We start from the raw sequence: 27,013 nt of genomic DNA, 5'->3' as shown, positions 1-27,013 counted from the left end.
GCAAGGTAAGGGAATGCCTCAATGGGCTATATTGTGGCTTCATAGGCACTGGAAATTTGGATAGGATTGGGCCCTTAATCTTGTGTCTGCATTGTGTCTCACTGTTATCAGGAACACACTGTCTTTCCCAAGGTTTTGGGATTTTTCTTTTTGTCCTTTGGAAGCAACTGAGGTTGAAACAGCAGATCTGGCTTGCTTGCCAGAAATACTTTAATTATTCTACTGAACTATCACTTCTTCTAGGCGTACGTGTCATGGCACACTATCTTGTCCATGCTTCCCTGCCTCTCATAGCTAACAATGGACTGGAAGATGTGAAGTTACTTGTGGGAGGTTAAAAAAGCAGTAACATAGCTAGAGAGGGGCAAAATGGTAAGTACTGCAAGAGCCGCAATGCACCATGTAAGCGGCTCCTCCCAGATGTCTCCCACTCACCATTGGAGACATTCCAGGCAGTGACGACAATACGCAGGAGACACCATTTGGTTTGGTACACACCTGCGCATTGCCATCACTGCCCAGAAAGCTCCAATGGTGAGTGGATGGAGCGGCTTACATGGTGCATGATGGTGCCTGCAGTAGTTAACCATTTTGCCGCCCTCCCAGCTACACTACTGTAAAGAAGGACATAGATTCATACTACTGGGAGCTGGAGTAGGTGACATTCAGATTCCTTCCAACTGCTTTGTGCCTAGATTAATTTTCCTAGATATTTCCAGTAAAACATAACTGAAGACAGTTAAGTGATTACTTAGAGGCAAGCTGGGTGAAAGCACAAATATACAGTAAAGACTGTATTTTCAACACAAGTAGGAGGTGATGGTTATTAACAAACTGTTGTTTCTGTGTTTTCTGGGAATGCTCTGTCATTTCTCTGTGTTGTCTTTGGCTGGGAATCTGTCATTTAGTCCTTGCCAGAATTTATTTTTTCCTCCAAACGTATTTTGCCAACAACTGCTTGATATGCAGAAGCTAGTGCTAAAAATAATAAATATTCTTAATCTTCCCTGGCTCCCATGTTAGGAATAATCTCAATATACTGCTCCTGATAGACTTCAAAGAGAGAATATCAGAAAGTGACAGGGAAAAAGAATTAATGTGCTTATCAACTAATGCAATGGTTCACCTGCCATTTAGATACTCGCAGCTGACCTGAGTAATGATGGTGCAGATCTTGAGGGGGCTTTAAGGAGGATGAGATTTCTGGGGGGAAAAAAAAATTAAGGATTTTAAATAGGGGAAGCAAAGATAAATGCACCGTTCTGAAGCACTATGCATTCAAGATCATCATGAAGCTAGTGACTGCTTTAGCATTCTGTGGAGGGGCAATTAGTTTAACTGTACTATAAAGTACAAAATGTAGCCTCTGTAAACTATCAATAAAATAAAATCACACTGAGGATGAGAATAACAGGCAATATTCAACTCAAGGACATTCACATCTCCCCAAAGCTGAAGAACTGGTAATTACACTTCAGAGATGTTAAAACCCCTTTTACTACTATGCTTCATGAGATCCCAAAGGTATGATTTCCTCAACTCTGTCTCCAGCCACTGCACATTCCATTAACTACATTATGGCATTGACACTATCATAATACTGGTTCATTAACCCATGACATTTTAAATGCTATAAAAACTAAGCAGACAAATAAAAAGGAGACAAAACAAAGAGATACTATATTTATAAAGCTGTCCATATACTAGGTCCTATTTAAAAAATGGTAATCTGATCTTAGAGATATTTGAACTGTGCACCTATCATACAACATATAAAACCGTAATTAAAATGCTCAACTACGGGTTCAGCATAATGTCTAAATTGACAAACCACAGTTTATGGTCAGCTGGCAAACCAGAATCAGTGCCAAGCTTCTAGCCTGGGGAAAGGGAGTATAAAAATCTTCTAAACAAATAAAATCAGAAAACATGATTTGAAGTAGGTCTACAAACCATGGTTTGTACTAACTATGGTTTTGTATAATGTCTGAACTGACAAACCACAACTGACCCAGACGTCCACATCTATATTCCACATCCACATATATACTCCAGGCTTCTGAACCATAGAAATAAGAGTGCCAAACAGACAGAAAATACAGGTTATGCCTCTAAAACAGGACTCTCCAGACTCTGGCCTACGGGCTGGATCCAGTGCCCTGTACAACCTCTCCCCCATGTGAACAGCACTTGCTGTTGCACAGGGGAGCCTTGTGGTCAAGGCACCACTCTCCCCCAAACTGCATCCCAGCTTGCCTTATCTGTTCAGAAATCTGGGCGCAATGGCAGCAGGGGTAACAGACCTTGGAAATGGCAATCCGGGGCTCAGTTAGGGGTAGAGCGGCATCGCAACCACGAGGTTGTTCAGTAGAACGGTAGGCACCATTTGTGCAGGGGAAGCCTTTCCCACTGCTCTAAAACAAAGATTTGCCTGTATAGTTGAAGCAGAAATCATAGTCTGGATTCCAAACTAGCACCAACCATGTAGTATCTGATGTGACTGTAAGAGAAGCAGACTTCCTACTCCCAAAATAAAAAAGTTATTGATGCATTAAGTTGCCTTAAACCGCTTAGGATTACACTGACTGGCAGTGGCTCTCCAGGGTTTCATACAGGAATCTTTCCAGTCCTATTTGAAGATATCAGGGGCTAAAACTGGGATTTTCTTTATGGAAAGCATGTGTTCTACCATTGAGCTACTGCTTCATTCCCAGACATTTTTGTCTGGAAATTAAAACTAAACTTTTTTCCAAATAAAGCTATTGTAACTAGAACAACAGTACAGAAAATAAATGATTTTCTCTTTATTTTTGCTTTTCATTTCTTGGACTTGGCAGTTTTTTGCCTACAGTTATTTTCTTGGGAATTTTTCAGACACCCCTTTATTCACAATGATAATAGTGGCAAGTAAGTAGATGGTGCCATTTATAAATCAGAAAAAGTAAAAGCTTACCATCAGCTCCACTTGAATTTCTTTCCAACCTGTACAAAATTGATTACATCAATGTTAAATATTTTCATGGTTTTCGGTGGATGAAAAAAATGTAACCAAAAATTTGAAATTTGAATATTCAAATAAATACATCATAAATGTTTCAATGGAGGGGGGAAATGTAGTGTTTTGCAAACAAAAGGGTGAACAAACACAAAAGTGTGTGTTGCACTCATATACAACTATGCATTTCTGCACAAAATTGAAGTTTATTGATGCAAAGTTATATTTCTCATTATATCTATTTTTCACCAGTATTGTACTTGCTGTTTGTTGTCATTTATCCAAATACAGAGATGCTTTGGTGCTACGCGAGGCACTGTGCACAAAGAAAAAGCAATGCTACATACATCCCTGATGGGTATGAAATTGCATCCATATTAAGAAAGTGTACTGTCATCTGTCTTTGGAAGCGCCAGGTTTCTTTGGCAAAGATCAGTGGTTCTCAAACTCTCCCAGAGAGTTTGAGAGCCAATAAGTCTTTGCGGGGGAGTAGGGAAGATAGCAGGAGTGGGGGGAAGGCAGTGATGCAATCCCCAGGTTCGCATCACTCAGGGGGCTTCAGGGACTGGCATGCACTTACCAGACCCTGCAGCAGCGTCCTGGGGGTGCGGGGAGCCCTGCGCAAATGTCTGCAGGGCCTCCCACCTTCTAAAAGTGAGCGATCACACTCCACTTCTGCAAAACCGAAAGTGGAGTGCGATTCACTTTCTGGAGGCTGGGGAACCCTGCAGACGCTCACACAGGGCTCCCCGCACCCCCAGCCTCCTGAGCAACACGATTCTGGGGATCGCGTCACTGCCTCCCCCCTGACCCTTAAGGGGGCAGAGTCCAGGACCCTCAGACTGGGGTGTTGCGACACCCCAGTTTGAAAAGCCCTGGCATAAATAACACCGTCATGTGTGTGGTCCAATGGATCTCTTGCCCCATGTACACAGGTCAGTCAATTTTTTCTGCGTTTCAATAGGACCAGCAATGATATGCACAGTGTCTCAGGAATATCAGCTAAAGACATATAAGGGCCAAAGGCTAGGTCAGTTAACAGCGAAAACAAGGATCTAAGAGCCCAGTCCTATACATGTCTACTCAGAAGTAAGTCCCATTATAGTCAATGGTGCGTACTCTCAGGCAAGTGTGGATAGGATTGTGGCCTAACCTAGTTAAAGCTCAGTTCAATTAACTTTCTGAGGGGTGGAGTATTGCACTTACCTTGTTGCCCTTTACCTTCAAGGATTTTGCATTGATCCAATGAACTACAATGAACCAAAGCAAAAACCATAATTGGTGACGACTTAATGCAAGTAAGATACTTACAAGGGACTCCTGCTCAACTTATTCTTCCAGTTCTTCTGAGTCCAAACCATGCAGTTATTTAAATCCTGAAAGGAAATGCAAACATTACCCTACTTGGAGTCAGGAAAATTTTTCTAAACCAAAACATCCAATTGTTTCCGTGTTTTGGGTCTTTGTCTCATTCACTTTCAGTCACAGCCTCTTTCATCAACCAACTCACATTCATTCAGAAGAAAAACAAACAACATGTATCTACATTCTTTAAAAAGTAAGTTTAAAAGGTGTAAGAACTGGGACCATGTGATAAAGGATTCCGAAACTATACTGTGGCCAGTTGCAATGATCCAAGCTGCACAGAGTCCTTCTCGGCCGTGTCTTTGCCAGCTTGTGCTCCACTATGGCTTCATTATCAAGCACTTCAGCAAGCCAGGATGCCACCAATTCTGAACTCTTTTATGCCTCCAGTCTGGAGCCGGTATGAGGGCAGGTTACACCTGAGATGCAGAAAATTCACCACCCTCATCAGCATCACCCTCACCCCCTCACCTCCTAAAAGCCAGTGGGAGCAGATCAGAGTGGCCCTGCCTAAAGTGAACTGAAGGGAGGTGGCAGCAGACCAGGTAACAGGCATGTCAAGTCTGTTCTCTTCTCCCTGCAACTCACCATGTGATGTGAGCTCCATCATTTGTATCATTCAAGGGCCAGCCCTGCCCCAGTGCCAACAATATCGGCAGTGTAATAGGATCTGAATCTGTTCCCCTGCCCTGACTCTTTTCACCTACCCCATCACCCTCCCAACTCTCTTTGCCAGGCTGCTGTGAAAGAGGTAGCAGGTCCCTCTCACCAACACAATTGCCTTCACCTTGCTGCAGATGGGGGGGTGGGTCTGCCTGCCACCTTAGCCTCTGCCTCATTTGCTGCAGACAGGTGAGAAGAGAGGGAAAGAAAGGTGAGTGGGTTGGGAAAAGAGCCTGTAGGGGTGGAAGAGAGAAAGGACTTCTCTTCAGGGATAGATTACAGTCTACACTAAAGAAGAATTCTGGGGGCTCTAATGTTTGCCTCAGATTGAAGGCAAATAGTTTTTGAGCCATCTGGAAAGAAATTATGAACTTGGACAACATCTCCCCCATCACAAAAATAATGGGCTGGATTTTAGTTCTCCTGTAAAATATGATTTTAAGAACGACCTCATTTGTGCAAACTTCTTCATCTCTTATGCCTGCCTCACCTCTTTTGATGCCATTAGCCAATATGCGCTGAGGATCTGAAGGGGAGGTTGAGGTTTCCTTGCTCCTTTGGGTGCCTCTGATTTAGTTATCCTGATGTGATAGCAAGGCCTGAAAGCCTAGGAAATGTGGGATGAATCCTAGGGGAACTTGAGAGAACTTAAGTTGGAATTATGAGATCTGTGAGCAACTTTTGGTGTATTCAGAGTTCTGTTTGTGATTGATCTATTCATTTATTCAGGCCAGAATTCTGAACACCCTGGGCTGATCACAGACTAGCAGTCCATTCCAGAACCAAAGAGTCGGGAGGATTTTAAAAAGAAGTGGACAGCAGTCTACTTGAAGGTGTCTGCAGAGAAAGAACCTCTGCATTTTGATAAGGCCATTTCGTTTTCCTAGTGCTCATTTTCAACAGGTCCGGGCACTCTACAGCCAGTTCCTGGACATTGTACACATCTGAATGACTAAGTCAGAACAGCATCAAGAGGGTTAGTTTGCTGTCTCTACTTTGCCAGTATTCCCTGAAACATTTCATTTAGGAGTGATAGGTAGCTTTGTAATGTTTTTCTGATGCTGTGCCATTTCACAGGTTTGATGCAGTACCCTTTTTTTAATCAAACATTGACAGGCTCAGGAAGTGGGGAGGGGAACCAGCAGGAAGGTTCTGCCATTTCTACAGTCAATGCTCTTTTGATCAGCAGGCTACTTTCACCACCATTAATCAATGGCAAAAAACATAATTGACTCAGATTGCCCTGGTTTTAACCCTAGTGTGGGTAAATCGGTTCAAATGATGGGAAATGAAACGGTAAATGCAAAATCCCAATGGTAGGATTACTTTCTGTTCATTACAACTGCTTAGTCCCCACATTGCAAAGAATAATATTGCCCAACAGCTAAGAAGTTGGAATTTATCCCAGTGTACTTTTTCAATGTAGTCAGCCTCATTCGCTTTATTTTCTTAATGGCCTAGAGAATTACCATATAAAACCTCCGTTTTTTCTTTAAAAAACTTTTTCTTCATATACACCCCCATTTCATGATTCAACAGTTTAATGCCCTCTTATTAATCTTCTCTTAGGATTAAGTGGTTAATTACTTATTTCTTCCCTCGCAACTTCTGTGCCTGCATAAAATGAAATTTCTCACTTCTCAATAAAAGTGTCTCTTCACAGCAGTGCTCAGCTGTGTGAAATTGGTTTGAATTCACAACAGTCAGTAGAGTTACCGAATGGAAAGATCTGGCTCACAATACATTTTGGAAGCTTTACCTCTTGTGATTGCCTCAAGTAGTCACAAATCTGCACTGTGTGTCTAGTGGTGCCTTGATTTCTGGTTTTCTGGTGCACGCAGTTGATGCAATCCAAACCTAGTCAAAGTAAGCAAGCATTGCAAGAACCCATGAGAAATGAAAACAAAATACATTTTCGTTCCCAAGTCAGTAAAAGAATTAATAGTCTGTAAGAAAGGCTCTTTATTCTATTTAGAGTAGCTATAAACAGGAGCAGCCTCTGAAGATATCCTACCTGAATTTGAGCAAAGCCACCAATCATGCTAGAACACCCCCCACATTTAAAAGAAAAAAGTGCTCCCAGCATGCTTCACTCATCTTGTGTGAAATAAGCAGAATTGTGCAGAGGCAAGAGGCAGTGCAAGCAGTCTCTGGAGCACGCTTATTAAGCAAACTGATTGAAGTGGCTCAGTAAGTGGCGGGTTAGAAGGGTGCAGTAGGCATTTGCTGGATGCAAGGAAAGTGCAAGGGTGCTGGGTGCTGGGTGCAAGGTGTTGGGGGGAGTGGTGTCAGTTCACCACTCCCCCCCAACTCATTGCCCAACACTTTACTCAACCTCACGTCTAGGCTGGACCTGCTTATAAACTACATTTAACAAAAAGTCATCAAAGCAGATTACACAGCAAAGGAGAAAGAAGCCAGTTCTAGACAGCAGCAACAGGCAGTGGGAAAGATCTTATGCTGCATGAATAGTCCCTAAAAAGAAGAAAAAGAGTCCACTGCACCAACCACTTTCTCAGAACTTTACACTGAAGTGAAAAGAAAATATTAGGTAAATATTACTATACATTTGTACTTGCAGGAAGTTGTACAATTTGAAATTTTTACTAAAATTGTGTGCCTCTGTGTCCATGGCAGACCCAGCCATCCTGTGGAACTACCTTAGGGCATGATCCTCACCTGTGAGCACTGGCTCAGCGCCAGCACGCAGTATCGCAAACGCCGTAAGGCATGCGTGCAACACCTTCTGCCCAGCCAATGTGGGCACTGGCTCAGAGCAAGCCCGCACTAAACCAGCAATGGGCAGAGGATGGGCAACCACTGCTTGGTGCTCTGTGGGAGTGCCAGGCAGCAGAAAAGTGGAGGTGTGGGGAGAAGTCAGGAGAGGCGTTCCAGGTTAGGGAGAGGGCGGGGAGAAGGCACGGAAGAGGAAGGAGTGTAGCAGGAGGGGGATGGGAGCAGGGGAGCTCAGCTCCACCAAACCAGGAGCCCTGCTTTGGGCCTCTTGGCCTGCTAGGAGGACTGCACCAGCTAAATAGCCAGTGCAAAGTCAAGTAGCCCCATTTCAGGGTGTTTTGCCTTACATGGGGGAAGGGGACAAATGTCCCCTTCCCTCAAAGAGCCACTGGCAGCTGCCCAGCACACTCAAGATGCCTTGGCAGCCATTTTGGCACCCCGGCAGCCCAGGATTGGGCTGTTAGTCTGTTCGCCTGTCACCTTAGCCATGGAGTAAGGAGGGCGCCCTGTGATCACTCTGTTCCTCCTCTATTTCTGTGGTCTTTCTTGAGTCACTCCTGCCTGGGAATACAGCCTCCAGCTCATCTGCCACCCTTCCACTCATCTCTCCAAATGTCCAAGAGGTCCAATTTCTATCTCAGAAATCTTCCTTTACGAACTACCTGGAGAGTTGGCTGTTGCTGAGGCAACATTGGCGCTTTCTCAATGACTGGATTACAGAAAAGCACTCAGTGATATCTTCCCTTCCTCACTCTGGCCATGGGAGTCTTGGACATTCATGTCCCACTGGGCCGCCCTCTCCCCCAAATGTGGTGGGATTGGCTCAGTCCAGACCTCATGTACAAACAAAAATTTGCAAGCTAGCATGTGTTTAAAGAAGAGTTGTCTGAATCTTCTGTAAATATTTTCTGTCAAAGCAACAAAAATTTATGGGCAAGACAGATGTTGTGTTAAGGGAACATGGCTGGAGACCCCAATTTGAGTCAATGGAGATTCTAGTCCCTAATTGTGAAGACATATTTGGAAACATAAAGCTAATGTTAGCTAAATTATCCATCAATTATAATGTGGCAGAGTTTTTGCAGGATGACCATTATAATTGATGGATAATTTAGCAAACATTAGCTTTATGTTTCCAAATATGCGTTCACAATTAGGGACTAGAATCTCCGTTGACTCAAAGGGTTTCAGATTTTGTACAAGCTACCAGATAATACCCTCACTTCCATGCTAAATTCAACACATATGAAACACCTTAGAGAAAAACTTGAGCCTGGTCAATACCGAGTGACACATCACCTGATAGATTTTGCCTGAGAAGTTAGGCAATATCAACTATATCTAACAGGTTTAATTTCAGAAGTCCAGGTTTTGTTTTGTTTTTTCAATAAGTTCAGTGAAGCACAATTGATTAAAATCAATTGAGTGTGGGGCCAAATAATCCTTTTCTGAATGTTAGACATCGTAAACGCTTTCCTGGCCTTGTTCCCAGTCAGTTCATAGCTCATACTGGGACATAGGGTAACCACTGTTGTCCTGATGAATAACTGTGCAGCTAAAGCAACCCTCTTTCTTCTTTGCTTGTCAATGCTCTTGGAATCCAACCCATGAGGCTATGAGCTCAGATGTAACAAAAAGTCCAAAGTAAAACCCATAAAGGTGTATAGACATAGTCCCAATCCAACATAATATCACTACAGGTTGTAGCATGGGTGCTTCGGGCTGTTTCAGTGGGTACTGAAATCTTGAACAGAGATAACAGAGTATGGTAGAGGAAAAAGGAGGACTGGCAAAGCAGCCCACTCCTGTGCCATCAATTGAAGATAGCCCATTATGCCTTTATCTGCAGAATCTGTCGAGATTGTTCTGGTGCTCTGCCGTATTAAGCTGTATGGATTGTTTTGCTGTGTGACAACATTCTCTACAACAATAGGTCAGGAAACATGGGTCGCTGCTTTAAGTCAAGCATCGTTGTGCAGAAGGGTAGAAAGAAGTTAGAATTCTAGGAATAATGCCAATTACTCTGCCACAAATCGAATCTGATATACCGCCTATCTAATCAAAACAATTGTTCTGCCAACATGCACTGGAGGGTGCTATTAGATTAGAAAAAAATGGAGTTGAACGTTTCCAGTGAAAGAAGCTCTTTCCGTCAGAAAAAAAGAACCTTTGGATCATTAGAAGAGCCGTATATTCAGAACAATTCCCCATTTCTCTGTCATGTTCACCAGTAACCTGCCACTGATCAGGTGGCAGCCCAATCCTAACTTTTCCATGCTGCAGTGCAGTGGCACTGAAACAGCCTCCACTGTATCCAGCGTGGGAAGAGGGGCTTCTGGAGGTCTCCCCAAGATAAGGGGACTTTATGTTCCCCTGAGGTGAGCCCCAGCAACCACTATGGGGTTACTCGGGATTACACCAGTAAAATCACTGGCACAAGTCCAAGCAGCCCCATGTCAGGAAATCAGGCTTGGGATACGGCAGTAGCTACTTCCGCCATTCCTGCCCCCCTCCCTATCCTCCGCCCACCCCCTTACACTCTCTCCCCATCTCAGTTCCACCCTTCTGCCACCCAGTGGTACCATCAGGTGCTCCACTGGGATCTGATGCCAGCAGAGGCCCTAGTGCTAGCACCAGGAGCATCTGCACTGCCACAACATGCTTTCTGGCACCTTTGCAACAGTTGCATGTGCTTATTCTGCTGGTGTTAGGCCAGTTAGGATTGCACTCTGGGTCTGCAAATGTGACTGCCCCCTGAGCAAAGGCGAACCTAAAGCTTCTCCTACTTACCAGTCCCTTATTTTATACTCAGGGTAGCATGGTAATGCTACACTTGCGTGTCTACTTTTGATATTTTTCACAAGAACATGAATACTATGTGTCTATATTTTTACTTATGTATTTATTTACTGGATTTATATCCCACTTTTCTTCCCAAAAGGCACCCAACGTGGCTGCAGCTTGTTCTGTTAAAGCAGCCCTTGTGTACAGCATTTTGCCAGTATTTTGAAACTCTGCACTTCATTCTTTGTTTAGGGTTACATACTTAGCTGACTGAAGCTAGACACAGTTAGCCAGTTTGCTTGAAGTTCCTCTTCTTCCCCCACACTTCTGTTCTCAAGCAGGTCCGAACTAACTTGGGTGTTCTGGGAACAACCATCGACTGTAATCACCTGCCATAAAATAAGTGAAAATAATAGCATAACAAATCAGACAATTGAGGAGAGTCTCACAATCCTATAACTGCCTCATAATGAATGCTTTGAAGCAGTGGGAAATGCAGAGTTATTTGCAAATGATTTATGAATCAAGCATTAACAGTAACTATGAGAAAGTATCAGGGCCTAGGAGAGGGGGGTAAAGGGGGTAATTTGCACCCGGGCCGAGGGTCTGAAAGGGGGCGCAGGAGCTAGAGGAGGGGGGCCTGGAGTGATACAGTCTCCTGAGAGCTCAGCAGACTGCTGCATGGGAGACAGGACGCTGACGCTAGCTCCGACCAACTGGACTCCCAGAAGGCAAAGCAGCAGGCTACAGCCTACTGGGCCTGCGCCCCTCCCTCAGAGCTTAGTGGCGCGCAGGCTGGCCTCATGCAGGAGCGCTGCTGCTTTGCCTGGTGGAACTCAGAGGTGGAACTTCATCCCAAGCAATGCCAGCAACGCAGCAGCAGTCTCTGTGAACTGCCTCCAGCTCCCACAAGGCAAAGAGGCAGCGCCACCTACTAGGCTTGGGCACTAGTGCACAAGGCAAACCTGTGCTCTGAGCTGTAAGAGAGGGGCTAAGATCTGTTCTTGTGGCCTGCTGGCATCCTAAATATTCCCTCAACATTTTCAAAGTCTGAAAAAAAAATTTGTGGTTTCTCTTCAGTCTGGTCTGTCTCTAAAATGTATTAGTCTCATAAATCAGGAGCCCAGAAAAGAAAAGACAAAAAAGAACGAGAAGAAACTCATAGAAGGGTCAACAAACACTATTTCGGTTTGGGTGAGGTGCAGCTTCACATGCACAGAGTTCTCCATTGAGCTCACCTGTAGAATTGGAACAAGAAGAAGATGTTGAAAGCCTTATCCCCAAATTGATCTGGGTGCTTCTGCACAGAGTTTTGATAAAGAGGCAGATGCAAAAAATGAAAATGAAAAACAGAAAGAAGTAGACATACAGATGAATGTGAAAGTGAATTTGGAAGGAGAGAGGAGTGATCATAATGTAGGCCTTGACACTGGATATATCACAACTGAGTTTCCACCTCAAAAGGAAATAGAAATGTATGTTATGAATGGAACATTTACCATCAGTGCATAAAGCAAATTTTGGAACTGCACAATTAAAACCATTAGATCTGTTGAACTTGTGAAAAGAGTACAGACTAGGTGACCTGTTTCCAAATGTTTGTATTAGTTTAAGAATATTAGTTTAAGACGAACAGGCCTTGCTGAGGGAGAGTCAGCATGGCTTCTGTAAGGGTAAGTCTTGCCTCACGAACCTTATAGAATTCTTTGAAAAGGTCAACAGGCATATGGATGTGGGAGAACCAGTGGACATTATATATCTGGACTTTCAGAAGGCGTTCGACACGGTCCCTCACTAAAGGCTACTGAAAAAACTCCACAGTCAGGGAATTAGAGGACAAGTCCTCTCATGGATTGAGAACTGGTTGGAGGCCAGGAAGCAGAGAGTGGGTGACAATGGGCAATTTTCACAATGGAGAGAGGTGAAAAGCGGTGTGCCCCAAGGATCTGTCCTGGGACCGGTGCTTTTCAACCTCTTCATAAATGACCTGGAGACAGGGTTGAGCAGTGAAGTGGCTAAGTTTGCAGACGACACCAAACTTTTCCGCGTGGTGAAGACTAGAAGTGATTGTGAGGAGCTCCAGAAGGATCTCTCTAGACTGGCAGAATGGGCAGCAAAATGGCAGATGTGCTTCAATGTCAGTAAGTGTAAAGTCATGCACATTGGGGCAAAAAATCAAAACTTTAGATATAGGCTGATGGGTTCTGAGCTTTCTGTGACAGATCAGGAGAGAGATCTTGGGGTGGTGGTGGTCAGGTCGATGAAAGTGTTGACCCAATGTGCAGCGGCAGTGAAGAAGGCCAATTCTATGCTTGGGATCATTAGGAAGGGTATTGAGAACAAAACGGCTAGTATTATAATGCTGTTGTACAAATCTATGGTAAGGCCACACCTGGAGTATTGTGTCCAGTTCTGGTTGCCACATCTCAAAAAACACATAGTGGAAATGGAAAAGGAGCAAAAGAGAGTGACTAAGATGATTACGGGGCTGGGGCACCTTCCTTATGAGGAAAGGCTACGGCGTATGGGCCTCTTCAGCCTAGAAAAGAAACGCCTGAGGGGGGACATGATTGAGACATACAAAATTATGCAGGGGATGGACAGAGTGGATAGGGAGATGCTCTTTACACTCTCACATAATACCAGAACCAGGGGACATCCACTAAAATTGAGTGTTGGGCGGGTTAGGACAGACAAAAGAAAATATTTCTTTACTCAGCGTGTGGTCGGTCTGTGGAACTCCTTGCCACAGGATGTGGTGCTGGCGTCTAGCCTAGACGCCTTTAAAAGGGGATTGGACGAGTTTCTGGAGGAAAAATCCATTATGGGGTACAAACCATGATGTGTATGCGCAACCTCCTGATTTTAGAAATGGGTTATGTCAGAATGCCAGATGCAAGGGAGGGCACCAGGATGAGGTCTCTTGTTATCTGGTGTGCTCCCTGGGGCATTTGGTGGGCCGCTGTGAGATACAGGAAGCTGGACTAGATGGGCCTATGGTCTGATCCAGTGGGGCTGTTCTTATGTTCTTATGTTCTTATTGTTAACAATTCCAGCAACAGTAGCTTCTGCAGAGCGGTCATTTAGCAAACTAAAGCTAATTAAGAATTATTTAAGATCTACAATGTCTCCGGGACGTCTTGTGGATTTGGCCAGGCTAAGTATCAAATCAAGCGTTGCCAGAACAATTAATTTCCATGTTGTGATTCAAAACTTTTCACAGCAAAAGGCCAGGAAAGCTCTTTTTGCAAAATAAATAAAGCTACAATTCAATACACACGTTCCTGGAAGTAAGCCTTACTGAACACAATGAGGCTTACTTACGAGTAGACATGAATAGGATTGCACTGTAAATTTCTTAATAATAGTTATGTCTTCTGATGATCATATCTGAATATTAATATAAAATGATGTTTCAATGTGAATTCTGTCTCCTTATCTGTATTGTTCTTTCTCATCTGCATTACAGCATAAACAAATATGTTCAAATCAAATGTGCTTTGTCATCATCTTTTATTTATTTATATTTATTATACTCATCGACCCCAGTCGCTGCCCTCCTCCCTCATTGACCCCTTCCCCTTTGGGAAGGGGCCCAAAAGAAACTTTGTACCCCCTGCCAAAATTCCTCTCAGAGGCCCTGGAACATTTGATAGAGGTCCAGAATTTTCAAGAAAAGAGTGAGACTTGAAAGTGACTCCATCATGACTAACACAATAAAGCTAAGGAAGAGCAGTAGCTGGATTACAGAAGGGTGCCAAAAGGATTTTGTCCCCAGCTTCATGGTCCAGGATGCAATAGCAGAACAAAGGAAGAGTTTGGATGAAGGAAAGAGGCAACTGGTGGGTTTAATTTCAGCCCCAGTTCTGCTAAAAAGTCAGACATCTGAGCAAGTAAAGATTAAAGGCACTGCACATTTGAGAAGCACATCCTGCTTATCCGCAGGATGGCATCTACCATAGTTAAGGTTAAGACTTAACCGAACACCATGTTTAAAGTCACAGCCTGTGCGCTTAACTGTTAAGCACACTGTTGACTGCTAACTGTTAAGCACACAGGTTGTTACTTTAAACATGATGTTTGGTCCTGCATATTCTGCTTGATTGTTTATTCATTAAAGAGCAGCTGCAGTGGACCCCAAACTAGATTACTGCAGCATGAAAGAGGAAGGAATTTAACCCTTTGCCCTGCTGCAGTGCTCTAGAAAGTAAGCTTCAATGGAATTTAGGTGGTTGACTCCTTGTATTTATAACTTAAATATCTAAATATCCATTTCCCCAGCTGGTTGAAGGTTCCTAATGTGAGGATGACATATGCACAGAGCAGGAAAGGATCTCCATGGATTATCGACTCCACATCACGTCTCTCCAAATCAGGATAACTGGAAAATTCTCATTGGAGGTGTAGAACTTTCCTGAAAACCACATTTCATCACTGCTTTTGAGAGAGGTCATTGACAACGGATCCAATACATACAAATATATGTTTAGTTTTTTATTGTTTTATTAAAATTTTGTAAGCCGCCTTGGACATTTGCTTTGGCAAAGGTAGAAATGTTTTAAATAAAATAATCAGACAGTTTGACCTTCAATTACACATTCAAGTTTTCTCCAGTCCCCGCCACCCCACAGCCTCCACTCATCTAAGGAGCTAACAACAAAATATCTGAAATTTGGCAGTCTCAAAGAGCCTATCACTGTCCAGGTTAAATAGGTATGCTAAATTCCACTCTTCCTGTGCCAAATTTATGAGATTTTTAAAATATCGTTATGAGATTTTAAAATAATGTGTTATTGTTTAATAACACACAGTCCTCAGTTTTAACATCGAACAGCCCAGTCCTGAGCTGCACGGGGTGCGCAGCTGCAGCGGCGCCGAGAATGGCTGCCACCGCATCCTGCGAGCCTCAGCCTGCCGCTGGCAGCGCCTCGGGAGAAAGGGGACTTTTGTAAGCCCGCAATGGGGCTACTCACTTTACCACCAACCGAGAGGTCGGCAGTAAAGTAAAGGTGTTCGTGTAGGGCGCCGAGCCCTGCATGAACAGACAGGACCCGCCTCCTGCCTCCCTGCTCCCTCCCCCAGTACGCCTCCCGCCCGCCCTCCCCATGCCTCCCCCCTCCCTGGAACACCTCCTCCCCGCCCCCTCTCCACTTACCATGCCACCGAGCCCCACCAAGCAGCGAAGGACGGGCGCCTGACTAGCGCTGGGCTGGCACAGGTGCCGGCCTGGCGGTAAGCCTCGCAGACGTGTCTTATGGCACGTTTGCGACAGTGTGCTCTGGAAGATTGGGCTCTTAATCCTTCAACCTACGTATGTTCTCAGATTATGTTAAAATACCTGAAATGATCCCACATTACTGATTGTAAGTGAACTCTAGTTTGTTTTCTCCTAAATTGACATCTTTAGGATAAATTCAAATTTTGAAGACAAAGAATTAAACAGGAAAACACAAAATTTGATGTTAATTACTGAGTAATCTCCAAAGAAGTATTGATTAATTAGCTGTGACAGCAATATTTAAACAAAACTGAAATATAAACTGAGTTTTCATACTAACCACTATAATTCTATATTTATAATAGCCAGAAAAAGAATATGAGGTCCTAATTCTACCAGCACTTACTGGCACCTGCAGAATTTTCCGTCTCCTCTTTAAAGTTCTCCTGTCTTTGTTTCCAAGTTTTGCCTTTGCCCATACTGACTGACATACTGCAGCAGATTTTGATAGCTCTGAGAGTAAAAGCCAACAACAAAATTAGGTGTCAGAGAAACTTCTAAAAAGTTTCACACTGCAATTATTTAGGGAACTATTTGTTTTCTTTTCCAGGCTTTGTACCACCATAACTTTGCCCTTGGTACAAGGAGTTCAGTATGTAAAATATATTTAGCTTTGTGTGCATTGTAAAATTAAAAGCTTTTAAAATGTATAATGTGCTGTGGAATATACTGTAACATGTTTTTGCAGGAGTGGCATCAGAGGTCAACTAGGTTGGGCACTGACTGAGATCCCATGCCCATCAGAAGGCCCACCTTCTGATGCTTCAACCCTTAGGACTGGCAGTAATGGCAACTCCCAGAGTGCTATCATGGGTTGGACAGAGGATGCCACAAGAGACCCAGTGCAGGGCTTTGCATCAGGGCTACCAATCTTTGATTTGATGGCATATAAACAGGGCTGAAACCAGCACAAATGGTTCTGGAAACTTTTCCTTCTTCAGCGCTGAATTCATGGCAGGATTGCACGTTTGCAACCATCATCATAACCTCGCTAGTGTTTATCGTTTATATAATGCTTTTAATCTACAACAGAGGTGTCCAAAGTTTTTGGCAGGAGGGCCACATCGTCTCTCAGACACTGTGTCGGGGGCCGGGGAAAAAAGGAATTAATTTATATTTAAAATGTGAATAAATTTACATAAGTTTACATAAATGAATATATTAAAGATGAGCATATGAATGAATGAAGGTCTTGCAATAGCTCAAGGCCGATAAAAGGTCTTGCACAAAGCAAGACTGGCCTTTCCTTTGCTGCCGCTACTGCATCACAGACATGAAACAGCAAGCAGTGGAGGGAGCCCTCATCCCACAGCTCACGCGAGAGGTCAGTCTCCCTCAAGCTGAGAGCAGTTGCGTCGGGCCAGTGTGGGCTCCAACAAATCTCCGGAGGGCCAGAGGCTCATTGGGCCGGTTTGAGAAGCCTTGAGGGCCGCAAGTGGCCCCAGGGCTGGGGTTTGGGCACCCCTGATCTACAACACCAACTACTATCTTTGGGTCTACTACTTTAATTCTATGATGAAGATTACGATTATGCTCAATTTACAGATGGGGAAGTGAGGCTGAGAGGGGATAGCTTACTCAAGGCAAACAGTGAGTTGCAGCAGAGATGGGGACTGACATACAGAGTTCCTAAAAAAAAAAAAATCCCTGGATGACCCTAAGGAAGGTAACAATAACAATAACAACAACAGGTATTTATATACTGCCTTTCTTGGTCTTTATTCAAGACTTTATTCAAGGCGGTTTACATAGGCAGGCTTTCTTTAAATCCCTTATTAAATAGGGATTTTTACAATTTAAAGAAGGTTCTTTCTTTCAAGAACCACTACATTCGGGTGTTTCATTCCGATCTGGCTTCACATTCTGGCCTCCATCCTCCCACGCTCAGAGCAGATGGAATAGCTCGGCTTCAGCTTGTCAGCTGCTTCAAGGTCGCACGGTGCCGGTGGCCTCGAACTGGCGACCTTGTGGAAGTTATCTTCAGGCAGACGGAGGCTCTACCCTCTAGACCAGACCTCCTGCACAAATTACACAAAGGTAATTTGTGTAAGGCTGCTAATTGGTAGTTTGATTACCTAGAGTTTGAGTTAAGAGTCAGGCATAATTTTAATTGGCAAGAGCCCATTTTAAATCAGTGAAACTAAGACTTAATAGCACACTTGTTTGTTTTTTGAGGCTGTGTTTGACTCTAGTGTTATAGAACATTCAAAGATCATCATTATTCTTAAATATAAGTGGAAGGTTCTTTCAGATAACTGTAAACTTCCTTCAGGTTTTAATGAGGCACCTATACTGGTAATATGAAAATGTTTAAATGCAGTCCATTAATTGAGCAATCAAATTAACCAACTAAGATTCATGAACTGGTAGACAGCCCTAGGTTTTTGGAACTGAACTGCTAGATATTATATGAATGCATATTCTATGTACAAGAAGAAAGCGGGGACAGGGGAGAGACAATCTGACCTACAGTTGTATTGGAATGGAGGAAAATCAACAGTTACTGAGCATGAAAGCAGGACCATGATCCTGACATCTCTCTGAAGGGCTTACATCTAAATAGTGAAAAGTGCTTTTAAGAAGTGCAATCATGTGTTCTTGCCTTTTATCCTGCAGATCCTGTCTGCCCTCTTCTTGCAGAAAGATCCATTTTTCTTAAGTGGATTGATCCAGGCTGACGTGCTGCATTGGAATGGGGGACGAGACTGTGAGCTGTCACTACCGTAGCCCGATCTGTCGGAACTATCGGAAAGTGGTTTGGAGTCTTTTATTTGCACATGTTGGGGGCTGCAGTTGCAGTTTTGGCTGTCGGGAGAATGCATGCATAGCTGCTGTCTTGCCTTGCCACTGGTAAAAGCCCTCTTGTCATCATCTTCTGAGAACCCCCAATTCACATAACCACCTCCTGGTTCCTCACTGTGGTGATGAGAAGGGTGAGATACGTCACAGGTATTCCTGGGTGTTTGGGTAGCCAAATAGTGCTCCACTGCTCTCTCACTATCCTTCTTGGCTGCTGAAAAAATAATAGAGTCCAGTTCCTGCCCATGATGGATAATTGGCTTTCTTTCAGCAGGAGTAGTATGATGTACAATTAAGTGAGTAGCAATTCTGCCATGTTCGGTTTGGGCCGTGGCATTCAGGTCTTCTTCCCTGAGCTCGTTCAGAGTACTTGAAAGGGACAAACTCAAGCCAATGTCATCAGAGAAAGAGGCTCCTTGTTGACTAGAAGGAACCAAAAGAAACTGTCCATAACTAGGGGTTGATTTAGTCTCTGAAGATACTCCAGAAGTCATAGTGTCATTTTCAATCTCTTGCTTATGACGTTTGTCTTTTGATGTTTTCTCATCAGAGTCCAATGCATCAAGAATCCGATGATGACCTTCAGATGGCCACTGGCTCCTTGCCAAGTTTTTCAGAAGGGAAGGTGGCATGCTGTAAGAATTGAACTCCTTGTCACTCGCACGTTCCAAACTGCCTAACGTCTTTGAGTACATGGCGTTGCTCCAGCTATGAGGAAGCTTCCTATAAGCCTGGTGCTTTGTATCTGCAAGAAGGGCCTCCTCTACTTGCAAAGTGTCCACAGCTGAAATGACTTTCAGGGTATCAATGGTTAAAGCGGAAAGATCTTGTAAGTGTCCCAGTTGGCTGTCTAGGGCCAACAAAGCATCCTTGATGTAAAATACTTTCTCATGAACCTCCTTCAGTTGTGAAAACATCTCCTGAACTCTAGGAGAAAAAACCCACATGTACATATTAATTATTATTATTATTATTATTATTATTATTATTATTATTATTATTATTATTATTAACAGTATTTATATACTGCTTTTCAACAGAAAATTCACAAAGCAGTTTACAGAGAAAATCAAACTAACAGCTAATGGTGCCCTGTCCCAAAAGGGCTCACAATCTAAAAGGATGTAAAAGAACACCAGCAGACAGCCACCAGAAAAGACACTGCTGGGGTGAAGTGGGCCAGTTAAATAAAATGGGTGGGCCCCTCTAAATAAAAGAAGAGCACCAACTTAAAAAGTGCCTTTTACCCAGTTTACCATATATTAAAATAGCGTTTTTATACATTTTTTATTATTTCAAATTTATTTCGTTTTCCCACTAGTGAATAAAGCTGGTAAAATAATAATATGTGGACACAAAATATTCAAGGATATGGGATGAACTTTTTGCACTTTTCTAGCTCCATTCACATGAGAATCTGTTACAGCAAATTAGGCTCTGACGCAATACTTTTATTTCTTGAGCAGACTTCCAAAACTAATGAAATGACTGGCATAGTCTGGTCTGAATGTGATTCAGAGAACAGCCTGATGTAAACCCATGTCTAAATATCACTAGGTTTGGACCTGGCCAGTACTTGGACTGGAGAACACCTGGAAATGTCATTGACATTGCTATGAGTTTCTTAAATGGAAGACATAGATGCAACAGATAAATAACTTATTTGTAGTGTTAGTGTAGTGGTTATCTACACAGGCGCTAGGCTTTGAGATGCTTTAGCAGTATTTGGCAATAATGACAGCACCTCACACCTGCGTCTGAGCAAGAGCAAACTCTTGGCCTTAATAATACGCTGAGTGTCTTTGCCCAAAGCCTGTAAACAGAGGATGTTACGAAGAAGTGCATATCTAGGAATGTGTATTGCGGTCAAGCCAGAGCCAGCAGGTTTCTTAGCAGTGCAGATTTCAGCAACCTTCAATAATTTTCCCTAGTGTCATCATGTGTTTTAAGAATGAATAAAAGTCTGAGGAAGCTAGCCGGGAGAGCGGACTTCTCTCTCTATCTCATACTGTCCTACTTCCGGCTTAGCTCTCCCTGCATCAACCCTCTAAATGTCTGTTGTGTCTCTCATTGCTCTGACTTCTAATTGCTCTAATTCTAACTTTCAAACCCTCAGAGTGCTTCTGCTTTTAGCACTCTCACTCAGGCATCAAAGTTCTAAACCCTGGGTGCTTCCCAAGTAGCATTGCGCTGCAACAGTTAGTATACACTACTAGAAACACAGAGCATAGTTAATAAGAATAAATTAGAGGAAAAACAATTATTTACTGCTTTCCATGGCTCTTTTGCTCAAAACACCATTTATAGTGGGGTTGCAAATATACTAAAGGTATTTTACCTCTCAAGATCTGTTTAACTAATATCTACAGGTTGAGTCTCGTTATTCATGAGAGTTCAGTTCCCAGAACTCATGTGTATGGCAAAAATTGCATTAAAGCAAATCCATTTTAAAAACAATATCCTTTTGCTCAGTGATTTAAAAACAGCCTTGCTGACCTTTGTAATGCATCAAGCAGACAATCAGTCTCTCTCCAGGCAGAGAGAAAGACTTAGAAAGACTTCACTCTGAGACAGCAATCCCCTCCCTTCACCAGGAGCCACAGAGCAGGGGGGACAGAATGGAAGAGGTGATAATCACTGACATTTAGCATTCTTTCACATGCTCAGTGGGAAGGGAGGGGTCACTTGCCTTGGAGTGAAGTGCCTGTAGGGAGAATGATTGATGGATTGTCAGCTGACTGCCCTCTCTTGCATTAACCAGGCTATTGTTAACCAGGCTATTTCTCTTTTAATTTAAAGGGCCCTTCTCATCATGTTGAGATAAAACCATGGGTGAAAAATCCATGGATATTTAGGTTATATCTGTATTTTTATTATTGAATTTTATTTTCTATAGATAGGCTGGGTCCAGAATTCAGTGATTCGAACACTCACTTTCTCTATAAGTGGCCTGAGCTTTGATCTCTGACATCTTTAGTGAAATAAATTCAAGTATACCTGATAAGTAAATGTCACCTAAGAACGTGTTCACGACTAACTGCTAGTTAAGGCCCAACAAACTGCCAGTACTGTGCCCACGTGCAAAGGAGGAAGAGAGCTGGGTGCCGATGCCCTAAGAGCCCTCTTAGCCTGCCCAGCTCCCAGACCTCCTCCAATCCCCCCTCAGGGGAGGAGATCTCATGTTCCAGGCTGGGCCAAACAAACCCCGATCTCGCTGCTTACATTGCACGACTAGCACACTAACTGCCAGTTAAGGCCCAAAAATCTGTAATAGATTCTCTGCATGAGTAAAAGACAGCTCAGTGCACCCTTAAATTATGAAATGTATTGCTGGAATGTTAGCATTACAAGTCTGAATATGTCTGTATTTATGTTGGCAACCTTTAGTCTCGAATGACTATGGTATCGCACTCTGAAAGGTGGTTCTGGAACAGCGTCTAGTGTGGCTGAAAAGGATGATTCGGGAATGACAATCCCTTCCACACCGGGAGCAAGTGCAGTCTGTCCCTGGTCTGTCTCCCTGGCTATGGGCCTTCCTTCTTTGCCTCTTTGCCTCAGACTGTTGGCCAAGTGTCTCTTCAAACTGGGAAAGGCCATGCTGCGCAGCCTGCCTCCAAGTGGGCCACTCAGAGGCCAGGGTTTCCCACCTGTTGAGGTCCACTCCTAAGGCCTTCAGATCCCTCTTGCAGATGTCCTTGTATTGCAGCTGTGGTCTACCTGTAGGGCGCTTTCCTTGCACAAGTTCTCCATAGAGGAGATCCTTTGGGATCCGGCCATCATCCATTCTATACCATGAATTTGAAGAATGTGTGTATTTAGGACTGAGGCCCTGAACATCAGTTTATTTTTAAACTGTTAGATCTTCTATGAATTTCAGTATAACTAACATTGCAGTGGAAGATAGTCTCCTACCTTTCAGCTGTAACACGAATTCTTTCGCTATCACTGGAGTGCAGGCTTTCGTTCTTTTCATGGAGATACTTTTCCACACACTGCTCTTCAAAATCATGAAGCTTTTTAAGCTCCTCATCACTCAGGTACAGCTCTGGATAATTGCAATAAGAAGTAGGATTAACTACTATATGGGTGCATCTCATTCTTTGATACATAAAGGCAGACATTCGAGGAATCTACTTTCTGGGATCTCTAGCACAATCCTATGCATGTTTGTTCATTCCACTGTGCTCAGTGCGACTTCCTCCCAGGTGGAGAGGCATAGGATTTGAGAGGGAGTTGTCCCAATGGATCCAGAAAATCTCTTTCTGATCATTTCCAAACTGTTAATATGTGACAAACAGAACATCTGCCAATGCTAACTGAATCCAAATTTCATGAGAGTGATTAACAGTGTTAGCTAATAACGACAAGGTGGTGTGGTTCCATACTTTTAATATATAGTTCAGCCCTTATTACAGCATTAAATCTCTGCCTTGCCATGTGAAAGTGACCTGTCAACTCTCATCTGCTTCGGAACTGTATATGATGTCCTGGACAGGGATCACTTTACTACAACTGTGTATTTGCATTCAGTTTCCACTAGGTGGTACTGCTTTCCTATATCCAAGACCAGAGGGTTCTAGAAAAATGTTAAGGAACCATATACTTGCTCCAAAACAGAACAATCCATGTAAATTGCTTTGCATTTTTAAAAAAGACCAAAAAATTGTGGCTGACACACTGCTCCAAGAAATAGGACAGATCCTGCTTTTAGAAAAGTGAGCATAAAATTGGGATATGATGATAACAAGCACTTGGATTCTAGCTTTTCCTTACATAATAAATACAGGAAAGGCTGGGATCTGCTTACTCAGTTCAACATGTTCCTCCTCTTGATCCAGTTCATTTGGTGTCCTACGGTAGCAGAGGCAATCGATGAGGATGCCAATGTGGCTCAAGATGATGAAAGGAGGTGGAAGCCATGGTTTTTCACGATAGGTCATAACATAACGATATCGGTTGTATTTCCAAAGATTGTGTGATATGGATTTCATATCAAAATAAACATTACTGTGGATGGAAGTAAAAAGGAAGGGAAAAAGTTTCATAGGAGATCTTTCTAAATCTAAAAAAGATACCTGTCTCCAAAGATGGTACATGCCCCCCTTCCTTCAAAGGGGAGCCTCTACAGGAGAAGGAACTGAGGGTACAAAGCTGCCAGCACCCCCTCTTCTGGGAAGAATCCAGAAGTGATATCACGATGTCACATGACATCACTACCCTGGGTGCTGAGGCAGTAAGTTACACTTCTACCTGTCATCTCCAGCTAGAGCTGGGAAAGACGCCTGAGTGAACTCCTGGAGTACCACTGCCAATCACTGAGTAGATAATACTGAGCTAGACTAAGGCAGCTTCCTATGTTAAAAACTTCCATATTTTGTAGCCCCAGAAACTTGGCTCTTATTTAGTTCCTCTTTGTATGAAATGTCTGAGTTGGGTCCCTTTCAGATAATTCATCTTCTAAAAATGCTAGCAAGAAATGCTACTGAAACATTTTCATTAGATGCAAAATACCCTAGATACTTACTTGAAGAAAGCAATCAGTAGATTGACCATGATGATATATTGTACAAAGAGGTAGACAGCTTGGAGGAATGGTGTGAGGAATGATCCTGGAGGACAGTCTGGGTCTGATTCACAAGCTGTAAATTTAAAAGGAAGAGCCTTTACACACAAAGTTGGAAAAGGAATTGGAAGCTAATGAATAATGCATTCCTCGTTTATAGGCTAAAAGCTGCAGTCTTAGCCTATAAAAATAGGACTATAGCTTCATTGACTTTAACACTAATGACTCATTAACTGTAATAAATGCAGCATCACAAGTGATTTCTTTTGAGTTAATCACCATTATGAAGGAGAGCTTCTACAATATAAAGACACCGAAAAAAGGTTAGGTTTTTTTTTTAAAGAGCATCTTCAAATCTCTTCCAATTTAACCTTAGAAAAATGTTAACACGGTTTTAAAAAGTCACCATTTGAGAAACTACTGAACTATGACTCATTTCATTAGTGAATTCCACATGTTAAAGCACAGGCCTTTTTGTAAAGCAGTCTTCTATATCTGCCCTCAATTACTCTATACAGCAAGGTTGCTACTATCTCCCAAATCTCTCATTATTACTAATCATTTATATAGAAAGTTTATATAGAGTTTATAAAGTTTGTGTGTGTGTGTGTGTGTGTGTGTGTGTGTGTATTAAATAATATTAAACATAAATAATATTAAACATAAATAAATAAATATTTAATATTTAATATTTAAATAATATTTAAATAAATTAAATATTTAATTTAATATTTAAATAATATTTAAATAATTTAAATAAATATAAACTTTATTATATGTAAAGTGTGTGTGTGTGTGTGTGTGTGTGTGTGTGTGTGTGTGTGTGTGTATAAAGTTTATAATTATATAGAAAGTGCCCCTGGAGGCTGGATAAGAATAGGCCCTTGTCGTAAGAGGCAACTAAACAGCCACCGGGTAGATGGGACTCATTAGCCTGGGACGGCAGCTCATCTGAGAGAAGGAAAACTCTGATCCCAAACCTCCACTGCCTTGTGGCTACATCCAGTTATGAAAAAGGCTTCAGGAGTCAACCTTGAGGCAAAATCCGGAGCCGGAGTCCCTGAGGCAGTTCATGGCTGAACACAGTCACGTTCTGGCAACTCCTGCGACGCCGCTGGAACCAACCGTATTGGCTTCTGCCTTTCCATTGGACCATTTCAACGATGTGGAGAGGGGGGATTTGCTGCATGGGAAACAGTCTATCCTCCATATCTATTTTACTCAGGCTTCGTGCACTGGAGAGGACACTCTGTTCCAGAACCACTATTCAGACTATACCATAGTCTTCCGAGACGGAAGGATGCCAATAAATATAGAAAGTTTGCAGACAACTGCAGCCTAAGACTAAGAGTTAATAGTTGACTCAAGATCACTCAGCGAATCCATGAATGAATGGATATTTGAATCCTGACTGGGTCAAAACATTCCATTTATAAATAGACAATCAGAAAACCAAGGTACAGATATGAGCCCTCTTTGTATTTGATGAACCACACCCAAAGCCACCATGAAAAGGCTCCTGTATGAATGGCCTGTGGAAGGATTCCAGACCAAACCATCGGTGCTTTTCACCCTCATTATGAACAGTAATCCCTTTGCTCTTGCCATACTATTTCTCTGTAATGCAAACACCAATATAGTCTTGTGAGCACATTTCTAATTATTGTAGCCTTTTCATTCATGATATGACGCCATTTTAAATAAGTAATAATAATATTCTAAATGGTAACTAAGTGCCTGCCCAACTTTTAATCCCCCCACCCCACCCACACACACACAATTCAGTCATTGCTGCCAGGTCAATTACATGCTTTCTGCTGCCCTTCAAGAACTTGGGTGTAAAGCACAATGAAGTAGTACATTGCTCACCCGATCTCTCCTGGATCTTTAAGAGCAGGAGAGACAGTGCATGTAGCTACTGCAGGTCCTGCTTCCTCTGCTGGACAGCCTTGCGTAGGCAGCCTGTCCCAGTCTTGCCTCACAAACCTTTTAGAATTCTTTGAAAAGGTCAACAGGCATGTGGATGCGGGAGAACCAGTGGACATTATATATCTGGACTTTCAGAAGGCGTTCGACATGGTCCCTCTCCAAAGGCTACTAAAAAAAACACCACAGTCAGGGAATTAGAGGGCAGGTCCTCCCCTGAATTGAGAACTGGTTGAAGACCAGAAAACAGAGAGTGGGTGTCAATGGGCAATTTTCACAATGGAGAGAGGTGAAAAGCGGTGTGTCCAAAGGATCTGTCCTGGGACCGGCGCTCTTCGACCTCTTCATAAATGACCTGGAGACAGGGGTAAGCAGTGAGGTGGCTAAGTCTGCAGACAACACCAAACTTTTCCAAGTGGTGAAGACCAGACATGATTGTGAAGAGCTCCAGTAGGATCTCTCTAAACTGGCAGAATGGGCAGCAAAATGGCAGATGCAAAATGGCAGATGCAAAATGGCAATGCAAGTAAGTGTAAAGTCATGCACATTGGGGCAAAAAATCAAAACTTCACATAGAGGCTAATGGGTTCTGAGCTGTCTGTGACAGATCAGGAGAGAGATCTTGGGGTGGTGGTGGACAGGTCGATGAAAGTGTCGACCCAATGTGCGGCGGCAGTAAAGAAGGCCAAATCTATGCTTGGGATCATTAGAAAAGATATTGAGAACAAAACAGCTAGTATTATAATGCCATTGTACAAATCGATGGTAAGACCACACCTGGAGTATTGTGTCCAGTTCTGGTCGCCACATCTCAAAAAGGACATAATGGAAATGGAAAAGGTGCAAAAGAGAGCAACTAAGATGATTACTGGGTTGGGGCACCTTCCTTATGAGGAAAGGCTAC

At 43.0% G+C, this 27,013-nt stretch overlaps 1 protein-coding gene across 1 annotated transcript in view; it reads right to left on the bottom strand.

Moving 5' to 3' along the window:
* Positions 1-27,013, bottom strand: part of TRPM6 (transient receptor potential cation channel subfamily M member 6) — a 112,489-nt gene that overhangs the window by 22,878 nt on the left and 62,598 nt on the right. Inside the window, exons 24-33 of the mRNA XM_066618057.1 lie at positions 24,145-24,259; positions 23,428-23,627; positions 22,533-22,665; positions 18,424-19,547; positions 16,168-16,274; positions 10,806-10,932; positions 6,783-6,880; positions 4,307-4,371; positions 2,954-2,982; positions 1,153-1,203 (exon numbers count right to left, since the gene is read on the bottom strand). Of these exons, the coding sequence (XP_066474154.1) occupies positions 1,153-1,203; positions 2,954-2,982; positions 4,307-4,371; positions 6,783-6,880; positions 10,806-10,932; positions 16,168-16,274; positions 18,424-19,547; positions 22,533-22,665; positions 23,428-23,627; positions 24,145-24,259 (2,049 nt within the window). The remainder of the gene's footprint in view (positions 1-1,152; positions 1,204-2,953; positions 2,983-4,306; positions 4,372-6,782; positions 6,881-10,805; positions 10,933-16,167; positions 16,275-18,423; positions 19,548-22,532; positions 22,666-23,427; positions 23,628-24,144; positions 24,260-27,013) is intronic.

The sequence above is a fragment of the Tiliqua scincoides genome, chromosome 2, assembly GCF_035046505.1.
Source record: "Tiliqua scincoides isolate rTilSci1 chromosome 2, rTilSci1.hap2, whole genome shotgun sequence".
NCBI lineage: Eukaryota > Metazoa > Chordata > Lepidosauria > Squamata > Scincidae > Tiliqua > Tiliqua scincoides.
The sequence above is the reverse complement of the archived record's forward strand: the minus strand, read 5'-3'. Positions and strand labels throughout refer to the sequence as shown.